This window comes from Ylistrum balloti, unplaced genomic scaffold (genome assembly GCF_031769215.1).
Source record: "Ylistrum balloti isolate Yb309-2 unplaced genomic scaffold, AGI_CSIRO_Ybal_v1 Utg370264, whole genome shotgun sequence".
Lineage (NCBI taxonomy): Eukaryota > Metazoa > Mollusca > Bivalvia > Pectinida > Pectinidae > Ylistrum > Ylistrum balloti.
In genome coordinates, this window is record NW_026782207.1 from 454282 (window position 1) to 473968 (window position 19687).

The 19687-nt window shown below is 35.5% G+C and overlaps 2 protein-coding genes across 2 annotated transcripts; both read left to right on the forward strand.

Moving 5' to 3' along the window:
- The first annotated feature begins 6005 nt into the window (after positions 1-6005).
- On the forward strand, positions 6006-10433 carry LOC132552656 (uncharacterized). Its single transcript, XM_060216844.1, has 2 exons — positions 6006-6508; positions 10010-10433. The coding sequence occupies exons 1-2, from the start codon at positions 6006-6008 to the stop codon at positions 10431-10433; spliced, it is 927 nt and encodes a 308-aa protein (XP_060072827.1).
- A 5575-nt stretch (positions 10434-16008) lies between these two features.
- Positions 16009-18839, forward strand: LOC132552657 (uncharacterized). Its single transcript, XM_060216845.1, has 2 exons — positions 16009-16505; positions 18398-18839. The coding sequence occupies exons 1-2, from the start codon at positions 16009-16011 to the stop codon at positions 18837-18839; spliced, it is 939 nt and encodes a 312-aa protein (XP_060072828.1).
- Positions 18840-19687: the final 848 nt, after the last annotated feature.

The window sequence follows — 19687 nt, forward strand, 5'->3', positions numbered from 1 at the left end:
ACTTCCTGGGTTATGGAATTCATAATCAATACCTTTTCATCGATGAGAACTAACAGTGAAGGTAGTCAGGATCTAATATATTGTGAAGCTTACAGAAAATACAGGGTTTGATTTTTCCAAGTCTAAACTTGAAAGCCGCTCACTCAGATTCAAAAATATACTCTCTTAAAATCAGCTACAAAAAAGGATATAATTCTAGTCTTGTAGCTTCTTCGAACTGAACAATTGTCAAGGTATTTGATAGACCAGCAGCACAGCCAACCACGATAAAGTGGCCAACCCTAGAGTGTTACCTATAAACAACATATTGTCAGGGTTTGTCATCTGATGGACGTATTCGCACTAATTAGCGTTCTCTATGAAAGGTACTCCAGAGTGTCAATGAGTAAATAATTACTACTCAAGGAAATAGCAAATAGTAACTATTACATTATAATTGTGCTTTTCACATGAATGTTCTGACAGTCTAGAAGAATACTATTTCTACTAGAATCGTGTATGTAGTATATAAACAACTAACTTTTTTTCCGTTGTCGAAAGAAAAGTTCTTACTAACTGATACATCACATTTGTTTGTTTGTTTATTATTTTTTTTCTTAAATTTTATTGTTTTCCGCATTATTTTGTTGAACCCTGAAAAGACCTGATATCCTGTATTATTAAATACGAACTGTTAGAGTAATTATCAATGTGTGATTAATTGATTCGAGAAAAGCTGCTTCTGTTACCATTATAGTACAGCATGCCAATATCTTGAATGTAATACGTGGAGTGTTTACATTGATGTATACCTGTCATATAATGATATATAGCTGTCTATACGTGTTTCTGTAACCATCAACATTTAATTACTTCAGCTGTTTGATTTACGAAAGAATAACGAGGACCATATATCATAGTTAGATATTGCTAGAAATCCAATCGATTGACGCTCCTGTACATGACCTATCATCGCAACAGTCGGGGAATTCTTACAAAAGAATCGAATTTCCGATGCATAAAAGACGTAGCTTCAATTAACACATTATGTAACTAATACCACATTCGTGATAACTATGTCCTTATTAATGCGATGCGTTTGTACATCTTGGACTTTTAGTAAATGAGGTTTCATTTGAACCAAGACCTGCATCTTAAAAATCAATATAGTTTTCTAATCTTGTGCATATTGTGTCAATATTAAGTGTAAAGATTGTTGATGGTTCATGAAAAACCGATGGTTAAGTTACAAAACCAATGATTAAGCAATCTTATAATGACGAAAACCTTTGTTCTTACGGTCAAACCTTTCTATTAGGAAGCTCTGATTAAATTTGGTATTTATCAACGTAAAAGGAAAGACAACAAACGAAAATACCAATCAAGAACATTGCATCTGCTACTTTTAGTAAAATTACTGATAGCTTTTTTTACATCAATGGACGTTAATGCGAATGTTTCGATAGTGTCCTGCGATCAAACAGTGCTACGCAAAAATGTTTTTTCTATTGAATATATACTCAACAAAAAAAGAAAGGTTAACATGTTTCCTTGGCGAATACCTGTAAATGAGTGAAAGCAAAATGACGTTTGTGCAATATTAGAAAATGGTTATGTTTTACATTACAAAATCTAAGGGGGTTACCAAAATCATTCAAGCGTGAAAGTCTGTATTAGCGAAAGAGCTACACGAGGTTTTCTGCGACTAACTTGAATTTCATAAATATTCAAACTGACAACTGTTCCTTAGATCCTTAGGATTTAGAAATCACCGAATCTTGCTATCTATCAACTTTATCATTATGCCCCGGCTGTCACAAGTACAGAGAGAAAGGGCTGTAGGCATGATCCAGGCTTGGGAGTCTCGACGTCGAGTTGCACGGCATTTTGGTTGCAGTGTTAAGACAATTTGCCAGTTGGTAAGTCGTTTAAACCAAACTGGGTCAACATCCTATCGTCCCCGAAGCGACCGACCCCGTAAAACGACCGCCAGAGATAACCGTCGTATACGATTGATACACTTGCGCAATCGATTCGTAACCGCAGTAGAGACTACAATGACATTGTTTGAGCGTCGTGTGTCTCCCAAAACAGTCCGCAACAGGTTGAGGGCCTACCAATTGAAAGCGCGGCGTCCCTACACTGGACCCAATTTGTTGCGACGCCACCGTAATAATCGGCGTAACTGGGCCCGTGTTCACCGTTGTTGGGCCTTACGACAATGGACCAATGTTCTGTTTTCAGATGAGTCCAGGTTTTGTCTGCAACACGGTGACGGAAGGTTCAGAGTGTGGAGGCGACGAGGGGAGCGTTTTGCGAACTGCTGCGTCGCAGAACGGGACCGCTTTGGCAGCGGAAGTGTAATGGTTTGGGGTGGTATTTATGGGGGGACTCGTACCAGGTTTGTTGTGTGAAATGGCAATTTAACCGGCATTCGATATCTGGACGAAATTTTAAGACCAGTGGTTCTGCCATTCTTAAGACGCCATGGCGTTGGTGCCATTTTTCAACAGGATAACGCACCAGCGCACACCAGTCGCGCCAGCAGAACTTTCTTGCAGCAGAATAACGTACAGGTGTTAGATTGGCCATCTAAATCACCTGATTTGTCACCGATTGAGCATGTCTGGGACGTTCTTGGGCGACGCGTGAGAGAACGTCAAAATCAGGTGTCAAACTTGCAGGAGCTGGCCCAAGCCTTGATCGCTGAATGGAACAACATCTCTCCTCGAATTATCCGCCGGTTCCATGCGACCATGCTGTTTACTTCGCAAACGGTGGCCATACCCGTTACTAATGCTGTTACCTTTGAAATTGACCCCAACGTCCTTTACAGTCGAATAAAATCAACTGAACGCAAAGTTTTATAATGAACCATGACTGCAGTTTTATCAGAATTGATCAATTACTTTATTCGTACATGATTGGTAAGGATTTATGAAGGGGTTAATTAATTAATCACAGAATAAAGTAGTGTTACCTTTCTTTTTTTGTTTAGTATATAATTATAGGGGTATAGCATAACAATAGCAATAAATAATAGACGCAAAGAAATACAACGTGATTTCCATGGGTACAAACAGAGCAAAAGGAGTTTTTAAAGTGTCAAAAGACTACAGCGGTGTTAAATGTAATGTTCCAGACATGAAGCAAATGTGTAAAGCAACGTCAAAGTGGTGAAAACTTCTTCATTATTAATCAATGTGATCAATAACTGCAAATCTCTAAAACGACCGATCTATTGAATTTATGCTTCTTTTCACTCAGACGATGTTCATATGTAAGAACAATTCAATGCCTTATTCAGGTGTGAAAGGAGAATATATACTGAGCTACAACATCAGTATTAACTAATATCAGCATTCTAGTAATAAGGTTTTATAAGAAGATAACAAAAATTGACCATTAACGTAATATTGTTAATACCCATTGTCGGTTTTACTTTTATTGGGTGTTTACACTGCGTAAAACTGTCGGTGTCCCATCGTTGACTTTTCACATCTTCCGAACGAAATTTTTTGAAACTTAACTCCTTCAGAAACTGTTAAAAAAATTATTATTTTATGAACCAAAAGGTAATTATATTTACCGATGCAAATATATCAACGTCGTAATCTAAAGAACGATTTACAATCAAACAAATGCACTGTTGTTCATGGCGTTTCAAGAAAATGTGCCAAAACTCATCATCGCCTATCCTTTTCATGTTCATGATTTCGACTATTTAAACAATCTTCTTCATTCACAAAATTAACGTCACCATAGAAAAAACACAAGTACTTGATCGTTCTCGTTCAATCATGGATTCGAATTTTCAGGTGAGGCGACTCTAGTGTGAATTTTAATTAACGGACGTCAAGTTATTTATAGTGAGTGTTGATCTGGCATTATCAGTTGGTTTACAATCTCAATTTTAACTAAGTAATTATCTCGACAAGTTTTATAAATGTAAAACTACGAACTAAGCCACTAGCTTATATTTTATTTTATCTTTTCAGGTAATAACTTTTACGGTAATAGGAGCCCGGATGTTAGGGTATTTCAAAAATCTATTTTTAACGGCGCCTGAAATCAACCGGTTTTCTTATATTAGCTTGTTTTCTTATATTTCTCTGGTAACTGTGGAAATATCCATTCGATATCACAATTTAACGAAAGTCACGTGTAAGGGTTCATCCAATAGCAGAAGGCATACAGCCACATTATAAAACAACATGAGTAAGAGTCCTATACAACATCACCAATAGCTGCATAGACAGAGTGGTAAACGTTTTATTGATGTTCTGAACACAAACACGGATTTATATCTTATCTGCGGTGAATTATACAACGAGATAACAACATTACACATAAATAACTACTATATAAATCTGAAACCTTCTGATCAACGTATGTTACTGTAGAACTACTAACTTTTATACTCGTGCCCTGTTCGGTTCTCGAACTGATGATCTACATTTTGTGATGCTTGTCAGTGTTTGGTGATTATGTTGTCTTGCATAGGGGAACGTGACATTATTTGCATTGATTGACATAGATTTACATAGCGGATGTCGTCAATAAAGCAGAAGACGCTTGCTCTTCTGGAACAGGATTCAGTTGACTGTTTTGTTGTTGTTTTAACTACTAATTAGAGTTTTTTTATCATGATGCACTTCTGATTTTCATCTAATGTTTTGTATTGGTGAAACTTAATCGATCTGGCAAAAAAACCCCAAAAGTACTTATTACCTGATGTCAGGTTTTCATTAGTACAGATAATAAAGTACCTGCATTATTAATAGAAATTACCATTTTGAAGGTAATTGATATATGTAGGGAAGCAGTATGGGCTATGATGATCGACCTTAGGGACAATGGTTGTCGGAACACGCTGAGCAACTTCATTGATTATTCTGTTTAACTTTTAACTTATGTAATTAAAAATCCTTTAAGCATATCATATTTACAGTAATGCCATATTTGAAAAATATATTGCGTGCCATTCCATCATATCAACCAGTTTAAAAAGCTTCATTTTAAAATACGCTGTTAGCAAGTCATGATAGAATAGCATCCAGGTAATGATTATAGATAATACTCTATATCTGTACTATATCCGGATTATTTAAAATTCAAAATTGAAAAAATGAAATATTGTTCAGATGACATGAAAAGCCTTTTTCTGACGCTTCCTACTAAACAATTATGCGACAGATGTATGTATATATTTAATTGATCACTAAATGGACTGCAGGAATATTTGCATTTGAATAGTAATTTAGTAACAGGCTTCATGTCAGGTAAGTATTAAGTGGTTCGGGAAGGAGAAGGGATTTTAACCAACTGTTGCATTATGGATCATGTAAAATTAATGGTATTGAGTAAGTCGTGTGCATCTTGCTATGTAGTACATGATGCTTAGTTATTTTTTGCCCTAATGAGTTGGTTTTGACGAAATCTTCGTGATGTCTCTGGTCAAGAAATTCCTTCTAGGACTCAGTGATGCTCTCGACCTTAACAGGCGATTGCTGAGACCAAGGAGACGATCAAACAAAAATGAAAAAAATTGTCAATGTTTAAAAATTACACAATCAAACTTCTGTGCTGTCGCCGTTTTCTGTGGCATAATTATGGCCATTTCGTGATACGAGTTATGTCATTTACAGTCTGATACATGTCACTTCTATCTATACATTTCAGACGTCAGTAAAAGTGAATCTCCTAGTTGAGGTTGTCCGTTTTATTTAATAATATCTTAAATTTCGAACAAAATTATAATCTTATATCTTATAAAAAACAGATGATGACGTTGAAGTTGTGTATAAAATATAATAAATGAAATCAATGAATGGAGTTCGGTAACAAGATCAGGGGGATCTCGCCGCCTTGCTGATTGGCTAAACTGCATAATGATACAATTTGAAATTATTGATGATTGTGAGCCCATCCGTTCGATCTATTCCAGGCTCTCTGTCAGTCAGCGCCACAAGCGTTACCGAATCGTTCCCGGACAACAGAAACATCCATAGTTGTGTCCAACAAGTATGACTTACGGTAACGGTTACGACGTCCCCGTCTACGGACTGGACAATGGTGGATTTCATCTTCTCCACATTCTGGCGATATGCTTTATATTCTTAAGCTTTATATCAGCCGTTACAGTAGTTATATTTTCATTTAAACAAAACGGCGTTAAAAGTTTCTTCACCTGGACAAAAAGCGAACGACTTGTGGTGTATTTGGCTTTGTGTGACGGATGCTTCAATATTTCTCATTCCCTTGACCATTTCAACATACTGTTGACCAAGGATCATGTTCGGCCATTGGCGCTTTGCCAGTTTTATAGTTTTGTTAATCTGGAGTTTATTTTCGCGCAGACCCTGATGGTTAATGTTATCGCCATTAATGCATTTCTCATGATATACTTCGGAAAGAACCTAGACTTTGGTCGGAAGGATTGGAGACTTTTGGTTTGGGGATTTATCACGCCTCTCATAGTGGCCATTGTCTGTGTGGCCACTGGACAATTCGGACCAACTGGAGCATAGTAAGTAAACCGTCTTCATAAACTACAATGTACCATTATTTTAACATTTTGACATTCATAGATAGCAATTTCTTTTAAATGAATTCAATATTATCAACATCATAATTGACCGTTTTCTACTTTCATAATCGATACGTATATTGTTAAATAAGAAGGACGTAAAATTCTGCAGTATTTTGACTTTTTTGGTTTTATATCAAATCAATATTAGATGATATCTCTAGAAATAACAAATACAAGTACTAATTGTGATATGTTCAAACATAATTTACTTCTGCTGGCACAAATTGAAGGAGCTATTTCCATGCTGCAAATCCTTCATAATAACATAGTTCGAGACCCCTTTGATAACAGTTTGTGGTGAGATAATGACATGTATCGAGATATTCTGAGTGATAAAGGTCTACTTAATCACATAGTGTTGTTTTGTGAGGTGGAAATAATTGTTGGCTCCCTCAAACTGCGTAATTCTCTGATCGAACGTGAAAGATGTAGGTTTATTGCTCATCGCGAAGATTCCCGTGGCAATTGTAGGAAGAAAAAATGTTGAATTATGTCAATCACTTTATATCTGTTAAAAGTCGTCTTGATACAAAAACGATTAAATGCGGAATATACAAAATTTCATTGAAATATATAATTGTAAAGCCAAATTTTTCAGGAAGTTGATAATTTTCAAAAATTGATCGTGGGTCGTTAATGAAACCATGAAAAATGTAATTTCCAATCTGTATTTATGACAAATGAAATTTAAGACTACTGGAATTACCCACTGTACGCTACATCAAATCGACGTACAGACTGCTGGTAAAAACAAGCACTGTGTCTGTCTAGGGAGTTGAGTGTCAGTACATCTTGACGATATCTGCTGTCATAGCATTAAAATGCATCCATCATTAGAAATAAAGTGGTTGAGTCTTCGGTAACGTCTAGAGCAAAAACGTTTGAAGTTGGATTTCTCATGATCACTGGAGCCTCTTTGTAATTTATAGCTCCTTTGATTAGCTTTAAATACGCATTTTTACTATCATAATCATTTTACGAATCGCTAAAACGATTGTAATCGTGTAAATTTTGTTTTAGGCATTTCACACTGATTGTACAAAGTGTCCGAAACGAAAATAAACGCACTGTACATCGGGTAAAACGATCGTGAAAAAGCTTTAAATGCTGGAGCTAATTCTACATCAAGTAGAAAAGAACCGAATAGAATTGTTAATGGCAAAGAAAAAAAAAGACAATTAAAAAGAGAATTCAAAATTTCAATAAAACAGTAATGCGAATCCCAAATGAATGAGTCTTGGAAAATACAAAGAGACGAACAAAAGAAAGATCAAAACCCCAAAAATATTAAAACTGCAATACAATCAGGGTTAATATCTTGATTTATATGTGACATTAATAAAGTTAATGAAATAATTAATCAAAGTTTTGTCAGGTCCTCAATGTGAGAGACGGGGAAGTAACAACGAAACTACAGACTGAACATTAACGACAGAAAGTTACATTTCAAAACATCACACTAAGATGTCTTTGTATCATCGTTATTTTTCCATGTACTCTCTTACATAAATATCGCCAAAAACCTGTTGTGTTGCGATAGACCACTGTAAAGAAATCACATATTTGATTGAAGGACCATTTTCGAGCTGGGGATGTATATTTGTGACCAAAAATTCACACATTTTACCGGTAACCCGTAGTTAGCCTGGTTAGTAGGTACTTTGGGGAAAAGGAGATATTCTCGTTTTTCCTTGTTTACAAATAATATATCCCTTTTTTAATCTAAAATTTTACAAAATACATGTACTTTGGTTACAGTTTACATAATCCATGAAGAGATGGATGGTTTTCCATCAATATTTCGTTTAAATGAATAATACGCTCAGTGGATTGATAAGGGAACTTGATATGTGCATATGTTAGTGTCGAAAGTGACATATTTACATCAGCACGGAAACCGCGAGGGAGGCGTTCTTAAGACTTGTAAAGATGATTTATGTTGTAAAATGGGAAGGATGGGCCGCTGTTGATTGCTTCCTATTACAACCCTTGAAAAGAAAACGAATCAACGAACATGTCCAGGTAACAACCCTATGTTGCTGTTTAACGGTTGACAGAATCCTACCATGGCAGTTTTCCATACCGTATAATCAGTCACTATTAGATTTTGCATCACAAACACATTTCAATTGATTTAAGTAGGGATTGATGAGATCAGTTGATCAATTGATAACTGGTATTGTCTTAAATCGGAAGAGCGAGCTAATAAGTGCAGTTTAATTCAATTGTAAAATACAATAAGACAGATAAAACAAATAGTGCTTGGCAACCATATTTAAAAGTATTTTGTGAGACCAAAAACAACAATACTTAATATTAATACCTAGAATAGAATAAAACAAGGGGATTTATCAGGAAAAGACGAACTTCAAAGCCAATTCGACATTTGCATGTGATCTATGTATGAGATTAAAGTGAATCTAAAAGAGGATAACCATGTTTGCAGTGTGTGACACCCTTCAGCGTAGTGGAACCATGAAATGAGCTTAATAGCCACTGTTAGGAACACTCCAAATACAATGAAGAGTTACTGCCTACAAATGTTGGCTCTTCATAATTGTTCATCTGGAATAGAAGTGAAATACAGCTTATACAGAAGAGCATCGTTAGAAATAGGTCCATTATTCAAAAGTTAACGCATTCTTCGTAATCATATTCTGTGATGAAAAACATCGATTTCCTTCTAGTCTGGATGTAGGGACGGACTGATATAAATGATGTTAATATCTCCAGATTATGGCAGTATTATCAAATATTGGAATTAGATTCCACTGGGCTCGTCATTGAAGCATAGACATGTGATTCGCATTACACGGTAATATTGAAGTAGTTTTATTTCCATTCAAATCACTTCAATAACAAATTGTCAATCATTGATTTCTAGCATTGTGTGCTGTATGCACGTTAAGGACATCAGCTTTTACTTTTTAATTTACACCGGAGTGAATATTAAAATAGCAACACAATCATACGACAGGAAGAAGGTGAACAATGCACAGGTGTTTGTAATAACGTTGAAGGGGTATACTTGTGAAGTAAAGTATCAAATTAGGTTGAAAACCAATTGTCGTCCAAGCTCCAAGCAATAAAACCTACATACAAATCATAATTAAATGAGAAAATGCCAAGATTACTAATAACATCAATTACAATCAAATGAGACAACCTCACTTTTGATTGCGATCAACTTATTGGATATTCAATTATTATCCAAGAGTCATATCATGGTTGAATTTTACGTGTTGTTATGGTATGTATGTAGTATGGTATGTAATACATTCATTATTGTACAAAAATGACAACGGGTTCTCTCTGACCAGCTGACAAGTATTAAATGATATTAACCTTTGGTGTTCGCATTTGATGATTAACTTTTTCATTGTAGATTTTATTACTTCAGTTCATCATAATATTAATTGTCAACTACATTTCTTACAGTTGTTTCTTTGATGCAGTCAACGCAAAGATCAGCAACATGTTTCTCACAACCATTGCGATGAGCCTTATTCTGGTAGCTAATGCAGTTCTGTACGGCCTGATATTCTGCCGAATCCAGTCCGAAGCCAAACGTTTGCAACACTCACTTGGAGCTTCTAGCAGTGCCTCACGAGCGTCACATCGTGCAGCCCGAAACATGATCCTATTCCTTCTAGCGTTTTTCGTGCAATGGTGGGCTGCTACAGCATTTGGGATATGGCTTTTGTTTCAGGAGCCACCGATGTTCTTATCTCAAATGGTGACCACATTTTCAAATATTGGTGGAGTATTAAATGGTGTAACATACGCCATTATCAGACGCAGACAGATTGCAGTAAAACCTGAAGACAAAGGCACTTCTCATCAAGCCAGATCTACTGCCTAGCGCTTGGTAACTGGTGCGGTTGTGATACTGTCGTATTTTAAGATTGTTAACTAAATTGAATGTCATGGTAAATGTTGCAAACACGGCATCGTTAACGGTCTTGAACTTGAAGGACTGTACGAATTGAAAATAAGGATCAAAGAAAATACTGCAGCATTCAGCCATTTTGTCCATCTAGAATTCATAAGTAATGCTAGTGGCCATTGTGGTGCTTACAGAAAACTGGTTGTTTGTGCTTGTCTTCTGTTACATTGATCATTGTCTAGTAAAACTTATACCAATAGTTCATGCTAGTGGCGGTTTCATATGTTATCAAATGTGAAATTAGGGAACACTTTATTATAGTAGGTAATCATCATTATGGTAGTGGATTTAGTGGTGACCTCAATCCGACAAAACGATGAATTAAAATAACAACAATAAACACTTATTCATTTCTGCATGGTTAATATCTTTCATGATCACTTCATATCCTGGGTTGGAAATGACACTCCCTGTTATAAATGCTGACGATACTGTCTTTAAAATCTGTAACTATTATTGCAGTTTATGAAAGACAAATGTTTTGCTATATCTGATTAATCAAAACAAATAATTTAAAATGTCTAACACATATAACTACGCAGTATTGATTATTATCTTATGAAGAAAGGATAACTATTATGTTTTGGCAAGTAAACCCGTTCTTCCTTTATCTGATAGCCAAGCATTTCTAAAGATTATTGTTATGAATTCTTGACTAAACATAGGAAGTATCTTATTGTAATTAGAAATCAAACTTCCATTTACATAAATTTACATAACTTCGTCGACAGGTAATACAACACAAGCAAGCGATATTAATTATTGTACAAGAAATTATCTTGAGATGGAAGATCGATATGAAAGTCGAAACGGAGAGCATTTTAAAGGTATGTTGTCCAATTTAATTAAAAATTTTGATTAAATAGGGGATTAAAACGAAGATCAATTCCACCCACTTTCATGGTGGTTTTCTTATTTTCATACCAAAATGCTAGACTGTAACATGCCGGTAACATTAATGATGTTATAACCACGGCTTATTCAATATCACCGGCTTCACAGATTATTTGTCCCAAGACTTGCACGTTTCATACATCCTTATTAACATCGCATTACGTGTAGTGTAAAGTGAAGATATGTTTTTAAATCAATATCGATATCATTGTTCATTGTGATATTTCTTTAGAGACGTGTAAGATAACTTTTCTCACTTCTTCCGAAACGATATCTAATCTGTGTTGAACCTATCGGTGAAATAAAGCAAATAAGTCGAAAAATGTATTTGAAAGTTGTATGATATTTGGACTCTCAAATGAGTCCTCTTTTCCGATACAGAAAGACAAAATCCAAATCACCAAAGGTGGAACGGAGAGGTCACAGTTTCTGATTTTGAAATGACAAATAATGTACTGTACATGTAAATGCTATTTCTGCAATTAATGTTGGTTTATATACATACACCGGTTAAACGTAAAGATTTTTAAAATGACACACAAGTGAATAACACCATTTAATACAAATTTAGAGTTAAAAACTGTTGAGTCAAAAACTGAATTAATTCAAAAACTGCCTTTTGCAGCTGTTTTTAACTTCTAGGACTCGTCAGTGATGCTAAAGGCCTAAATTTTGAATCCTAGAAGGCGACTGGGGAAAATCCAAAGTGATCGAATAAAAAGCCAAAATCTAGACGGTGAGGTGCATTAGTCCCAGCATTAAATACATTTCGCAACGGTTCCACTATTAAAACGAATTATTTTTAAAAAGCTAAAACAGATCATAATCTATATTAAACTGTTCCTTTTACTGCTTTGGTTTTCATGTTGATAACAACCTGCACTAACACTAACGATTTGGCATTTTACTCAGAAATTAAACCCATGCATCGCCTGAAAGAAAGAATGACATTTTTTTAATTGAGTCACTCTACGGCCATATCTAATTTATTGCAATATTTAAAGATTAAAACGTTCTACTTGACAAAGTCTTATTTATTTGTTTAAAAAAAGCAGTTTCTGATATAATTTTCATTTTACATCCATAGTCTCCATCCCACATTTTTGTTACCAAAGTTTCTGTGAGTACGGAAATCCTTGCATTTGAATATGAACACCTCATGAGCATACCTGGAACAACAAAATTCGAGACTTTATAACAAGCACCCCACTTCCCGGTCGCCGGTTCGAGTCATTATCGCCAGCCCTCCAATTCTGGATCGCGAGTTCGAGTCATTATCGCCAGCCCTCCAATTCTGGATCGCGGGTTCGAGTTATTATTGCCAACCCTCCAACTCTGGATCGCGGGTTCGAGTCATTATCGCCAACCCCCCAATTCTGGATCGCGGGTTCGAGTCATTATCGCCAACCCTCCAATTCTGGATCGCGAATTCGAGTCATTATCGCCAACCCTCCAATTCTAGATCGCGAGTTCGAGTCATTATCGCCAACCCTCCATTCTGGATCGCGAGTTCGAGTCATTATCGCCAGCCCTCCAATTCTGGATCGCGAGTTCGAGTCATTATCGCCAGCCCTCCAATTCTGGATCGCGGTTCGAGACTTTATCACCGGCAGACGTTTTACCTCAGACTTTGGACACCAACAAACAAGAAGCATTGATTATATCATACCAGGATGTGATGATATAGGTCAAATAGAAATGTTTTTCTTATTAAATTTTCCTTATTGGTACCCCTGAGTGGAGTGCGGACATAGAGGTAACAGGAGTGACGCGAAGGGTAGGGTCACACCGTGCCCTGACCGCAGCAAATAAATTTGACTGAACTTGCCCTCTGCTATTTTCATTTTTTTTCTAGTTTTCTACTGAGTTTAGAAATGTGTTATAAGTTTGTACATACACTATACAATTTTTTTTTGTAATTTGAACTATATGACGAACTAATGTGGTGAACATTGTATAGTATCCGTCGTTTTGATATTTATATCTTTGTACATAGTTATTGTATTCTTTCTACGTACAGATCTAGATCTACAACATTAAACCGCAGCTTAGATTCTCAATTATTGAAAGATAAAACCAGTAGTTATTATTGTGACGTTAATTTTGAAATAAGGTAATCAATGTACTTTACTTTTGCCGAATTATATCAAATTATGTTGGCACTCTTTGCCCTGACCACAGCAAATAAACGCCGACTGAGCTTGACCTCTGCTGTTCTTCTTCAATACAGGTTGCTTTCCTAATCATCACTACCCATACCGTGCGTTCACAAGTGTGATCGGAAACACTGACAGGCACAATTCGGTTATAAAAATTCTGAGAAGTTTCTGATTCAAGGGAAATAACTCTCCAATACTGCACGTTGTCTGGAATAAGTATCTAAACAAAATTAATTTGAATATTCATGTATTATCAAGTGTATTTGGTGAGCGATGACGTAATATTGGTTCCGACACACCAAGCAAGGATAAAAATTGTCACAGTAGATCAGATCACCATCTTCAAATTATAGTGCAGAGGGTACATAAATGTGATGTAAGGACAAAGAAACTTGAGAGGAGAAAACAGACCATTTCATGAATTCCTTTTTACTCAACAAGTTTTGTAATCAACAAAAAACAAATTAACACTTGGAACACAATGAAACATTTATTCGTACATAAAATTTGGTTGTAATTAGAAGTAAACTGAAAGGAGAATATATATAGATGTAAACGCACTCATTAAATGGTTCGCCCAGGTACGATCTCAGAATATTCCACCATCTGGGGAAGTAGTAAAACTTAAAGCAAAAGAGTTTGCTACCAAATTAGGCCTATCTGACTTTGAATCATCTACAGGCTGGTTAGACCGCTTTAAAGAAAGAAATAATCTTTCATTTAAGAAAGTCTGTGGGGAATCAAAATCTGTTGACTCCCAATCCAATCAAATGCTTGATTGGCAGACTAAATTGAAGTCTATTCTTCAAGAATATCAGCCCTGTGATATTTACAATGCCGATGAAATACGGACCCCTATTACGTGGACCAGCTATTTGACTGAACTATTTTTGTATCGAAGTCCCGATGTATCGATATTTTTATGACGGTCCCTTGAATATCGAATTATCGAAGTTTGACTGTATATCACGTTTCCACCTGCTTGTGATCGTGAATTCACTATCACTCTTTAGGCCTTTGTGTTCATATCCTTTGCACCACAACACGATCCCATTACAGACAACCAACTACACACAAAAATCTGTTTAGGGTTTAGGTGTAACAACCTCTACCTGTGTTACACTATAAACCACATCGAAGATGTGCTCCAATTTGAATGGACTAGGAGTTCCAACTAACTAAATATTTTTCAACGGTAACTATGGGAGAGTAGACGGCTTCAGCTTTAGTAATAATCAAATCGGAATTAATTAATAATTGGAAAACATCCACAGGCGACAAAGTTTCATTGGCGTATTGTTACAATCAGAAAGTATTCACATGGTTCCGGCAATTTCCCTGGGTTTTTTTAGCATCGGAATAATCCAGGTTTTGGTGTGATGCTCATTAGATAAGGACATTTCTCTCCTTCAGAACGTAAGTCTAAGACACAAAGTATTATACTGTTAAGGATGCCGTCTTGATTTCAAGGATACCGTAAGTCCACGAAGTGATGAACAGTTAAACTTGGCATGAATGTAATTACTAGTGTTAGTACTGTTTCTGTAGGAAATGGTAACGAAAAGTAGGATTTTTTAAATAGCAATCAATTTGCTTGTTATTGATGGAGAACACAACATCAATACATCACTGGACAAAGAAAGGTTTCATTATAAGAGAATTCCTTTCAGTTACACACAGATCTTGTTAGTGAAACGAGTCAAAGAGTCGCCTTCACGTGTTCCTTTGTGAATTGTTGCTGCAATGTGCCTTTTATTCAACTTGGTATACTGTTGATTACATAGCACCAAAACGTGGCTGAACGTTTCGAGGTAATGTCGATCAACATGCCAAAATAATTGCTAACACTTTTATTCATGTTTTTTTTCTATAGTTTGAGAATGATACAGTTAGCTTTTAATAAAATTGTTGTCATGGAAATACAAAAAATTATATGATATTTCATTTGTTTTAATGAAACTGTCAAAAGTATTTATAACATGGTAGACTCATACATCCTTTATCGGAGCATTTTGTAAATACAGTGAATCTCATTGATTGAATAAGCAGAAAACATCATTTGTAACGATAACGAGCTGGGAGCATACGTCAGTCTCCTATGTGATAACGAGGTCTAAGCGAGCTGATAATTGGGATAAGGGCACATTGATATTGAACTAAATGCTTATTGTGATGTTCAGACATAAATGAAATAGTTCCGTTTGATTGTTTGGACCATATTATTTAACACACGTTTTTCTATACAGGTGAAGGATGATCAATACGTGACTAGGGGTTTGCATTGTTACAACGATTGTATGTGAAACAATCCCTATGTATCTCTATTTGTCCTTTATTTGTCATTACCGTTGATATATGTCGATGTATGATTTCTTTATTTCTTCCATATAGTGTCTAGTAACCTTTTATCGAAGATTTGCATTGTTGATGACGCCAAAATGAGCAGTGGCTATGATGAACTACCACTTGGAGTGGACAGCGGTCAATTCTATGCCATCCATGTGATCTCTCTTGTGGCTATGGGTGCAAGCTTCACATGTGCCACGATTATTATGGGACTTTCCATAAGGCAACAAAACACTAAGAAGTTCTACGACCGGTCTAAAACTGAGCGACTGATAGTTTATGCTGCTGCTTGTGACGCTACGTTCAACGTCATCCATTCCACTGAACACATTCAAATGTTGATAACGAAAAACTTCGTTTTACCAAAAGAACTTTGCAAATTCCATGGCATTATGACACTCGAACTTGGATTCGCTCAAGTCTTTCTCGTTTTGATCGTCGCTGTTAACATATTCTGCATGATGTTTTTGCATAAAGATATTTCATTTGGAAGATATGACTGGAGGTTAATTAGCTCTGTTATTCTCGGTCCTTTCCTAATTGGTATCAGTTCCTTGGCAGCCGACAAAATTGGTCCAAACGGGGCTTTGTAAGTACAAATAATTTTAATGTGTTTTTTACATCGATATATTTCACTAATATTCGCAAAAAAAATCACTTTTCATTTACATCTTTAAAACTATTATCACGCGAAAGTTTAAACCATAAGAAAAAAACATTTTACATTACTTCGTATGAAGCTGTACCAAGAGCATCAAAGAGAAATAAAAATGATAATTAATATTATCTTAACCGGAAGTTAACCGGTATCTTGTCAATAGACAACATTAAAACAATAATGTGACTCTCTCTGATGTAGTACGAGTAAAAAGGATCCTATAAAAACGGGCCTTGTTATGAGACTTTTTTTAATCTTTTAGGCTAAGATTGTATGTGTGTTTACGTAATACAGTTTAAGTATGCCTAACGTGATATTAGATATACTGTATTTAGTTGTCGATATTCTTACGTGTATCAATACTCTGTTGGGGTGGGGGATGAGAAGGTTATTGATTCAAAATAAAAAAATATTTTGAAGCAAATGTTTGTGATTTGTCACAAACGATACATTTTTTTTTTTACTGAAAAATTGGAACTTGTTTTATTTTGGTCGAGACATTAGATACATGTATGACACGGAGAAGGTAATTAGAGCCCATAGATTGATAGAAGAATTCAGAAACGATATTATCGAGCAAATGAAAAAGAAACAACCATACTTCAATACTTTACTTAATGTCTTATGTAGCAACACAATTACACTTTTCAACCATCACACTAAAAGTGATTTATTACAAAGAAAGATGTTCTCAATCTAGTCTACCTATATGCGTCTCTCTACCCGAAGGTCCGTACAATTAATCGGCGTTAATATGATACATATCGTATCCGGCAGGGTGACAAATGCCGAGGATGATCGAATGGTGTTGTTACTGTATTCCTCTGTACCGAAGCACTCAAACTGAAAACCGAGTTTATGTTAACAGGTGTGTTTCAATAACACTGGTCTCAATGACACTTGGTTGCAATTGTGGTCATCTAGATTAAATTCCGTTCATGACATATTCCATATCCGGATTAGATAATATATATTCATTGCTTGTCATCCTTCACTATTCATGCTGTCGTTTATATAACCCATGGTCTAAATTATTCTATTGATATGTTAATCTATAAAATATTATTGATGCGTATCACTTTGGTGTTGTGATCATTAATGGGCGTTTAATCGAGGCTGATAGTGAGGTTCCGATGGATTCAACAGGCAAGTGAAACGGTAACATTTGAACGCAACAAGTCTGTAATGCACTTGTAAAAAGATCATCTTTCTCCAGTCAGTAAACTGTCGCTGTGCGTCTAATGTTTGCTGTTTAGGTATGGGGCCGAACTTGAAATTTGCAATGCCGTCTAAGGTGTATCATCTGTAATGGTGCTTTTGCCGAAATGGTTTCGTTATTTTTGAGGATGGGAAGAAATTGCAAACATATAATATATATTGAACGTAGAATCAAGCCCTTGAATCAGTCCTTCTGGATTTTTTCCCAAGAAAGTACAATCTGTTCATTCTTTAAACATTTGGTATAACCAGGATAATAAGCTTCTAACTGTTAATGTCGCTCAACATTTTCGTTATATTCCCTATATCTGTGTCTGTTAAGAGACTATGGTTTAAAAAAAAAGTGTTTGAGGTCCAAAAAAAAAAGTCATTCATTTCCTTTATCATTCAGTTGAATTTTTTACTGGTTGTGCCAATTTATAGAATTTTGAATTTATTGCATATAGATGAATAAGGAATGGTGTTATTCACTTGAACAATACTTTGACATTGGTTAAGTTTACAGCCTTATTGTATAGCTTACTCCGTGTATCTTTTTTGTAATTATAAGTAACAGCCAAACATCGATACATTATTATCAATGTCTTTGTTTCTTTTATTTTCAGTTGTTTCTTCGACAGCGTAACAGCTAGACATTTAAATCTCTACCTGACGACGATACCAATATGTCTGGTTCTGGTCAACAATGCTATTTTGTATGGACTCTCATGGTACAGGATAAGAACGGAAACAAGACGCCTCGCTCGAACGTTAGGTGGTGCGTCCTTAGCAACAAAACGGACACATATTGCTGCTAAAAACATGTTTTTGTTTCTCATTTCTTACTTTGTTCAGTGGTGGGCTTTGTCAGTGTACGGTGTATGGACAGCATTTGGCGAAGGCCCTATTTTACTCTATATAGTAAATATTTTCTTTTCAAACACTGGAGGAGTTTGGAATGGAATAGTTTATGTCATTATTCGCAGACGTCGGAGATTGGTTGATTCACAGCAAAATATGAACAAAAATAATCAGGTTGCTGCAGAAAGGAACAAAACCGGTTTTTAATATGACTTTCAAAATCATGTCATTAACATCGTGTTTTTAAACTTTGATTGGTGTTTTCTGACAAACGAATTGGCGTGAATATTGATCTTGCTAACTTTCAATGATTGCCATGGAAACATACAAAAAGTGAAGTTACTGTAAGTTCATGTAAACTAACACTATATAGCATCACTGCTATATAGTCATGGTGCTTCGATGAATTAGTATAAACACAATTATTTGTAGTGATCATAATGTATTTAATCCAATTTGATTTTATGTTTTCGTAACAGGTTTTAGTAATATTACATAGGAAGAAAAATGGCCATGATTTCAACCATTTGTCTCTAACCAATGTTTTCTGAGAACAGTTATTTTTGGAAGGGCATAACGCAATGTTAATTTAACTGCAGATCATATTGCAAAATTTCGTAGTATATTTGACATGGTTGTATGAAGTTGATTCACGAATAAACATAAGAGCTGTCATCTGTTTAAACCATGATTCATCACGTGTTTGTGGTTTTTGTAGTTAAGGCAACATGATTTCCTGGAATTGGGATTCAAGGACAAAAGAGCAATTGGCAATGAAACAGCATATTCGGAAATCTTCTTGAAGAATCGCGTCAATGGCTTTTAGTAAAGACACAAAGCACATTTTATGTAATTGCACACTAGGACAAGAAACGACACAACAATGAATATGAATGAAAAAGGCCACCCTTACAGAGAGGGTGACTTTGTATTTATTTATGAAATTAAAAACATATCTTACAGTTACATAAACCATAAAATGAACAAAAGATGATTTTTTAAGTAATTATAATAAAAAGCCAATGTGGGGTTAACAAAAAAAAACCGCCACAATT

Excerpts from the sequence above, each read along its gene's own strand:
- LOC132552657 (XM_060216845.1), top strand. The coding sequence starts at position 16,009 with ATGAGCAGTGGCTATGATGAACTACCACTTGGAGTGGACAGCGGTCAA. Across the intron at positions 16,506-18,397 it reads ATTGGTCCAAACGGGGCTTT|TTGTTTCTTCGACAGCGTAA; the intron begins GTAAGTACAAAT and ends TTTTATTTTCAG.
- LOC132552656 (XM_060216844.1), top strand. The coding sequence starts at position 6,006 with ATGACTTACGGTAACGGTTACGACGTCCCCGTCTACGGACTGGACAAT. Across the intron at positions 6,509-10,009 it reads TTCGGACCAACTGGAGCATA|TTGTTTCTTTGATGCAGTCA; the intron begins GTAAGTAAACCG and ends CATTTCTTACAG.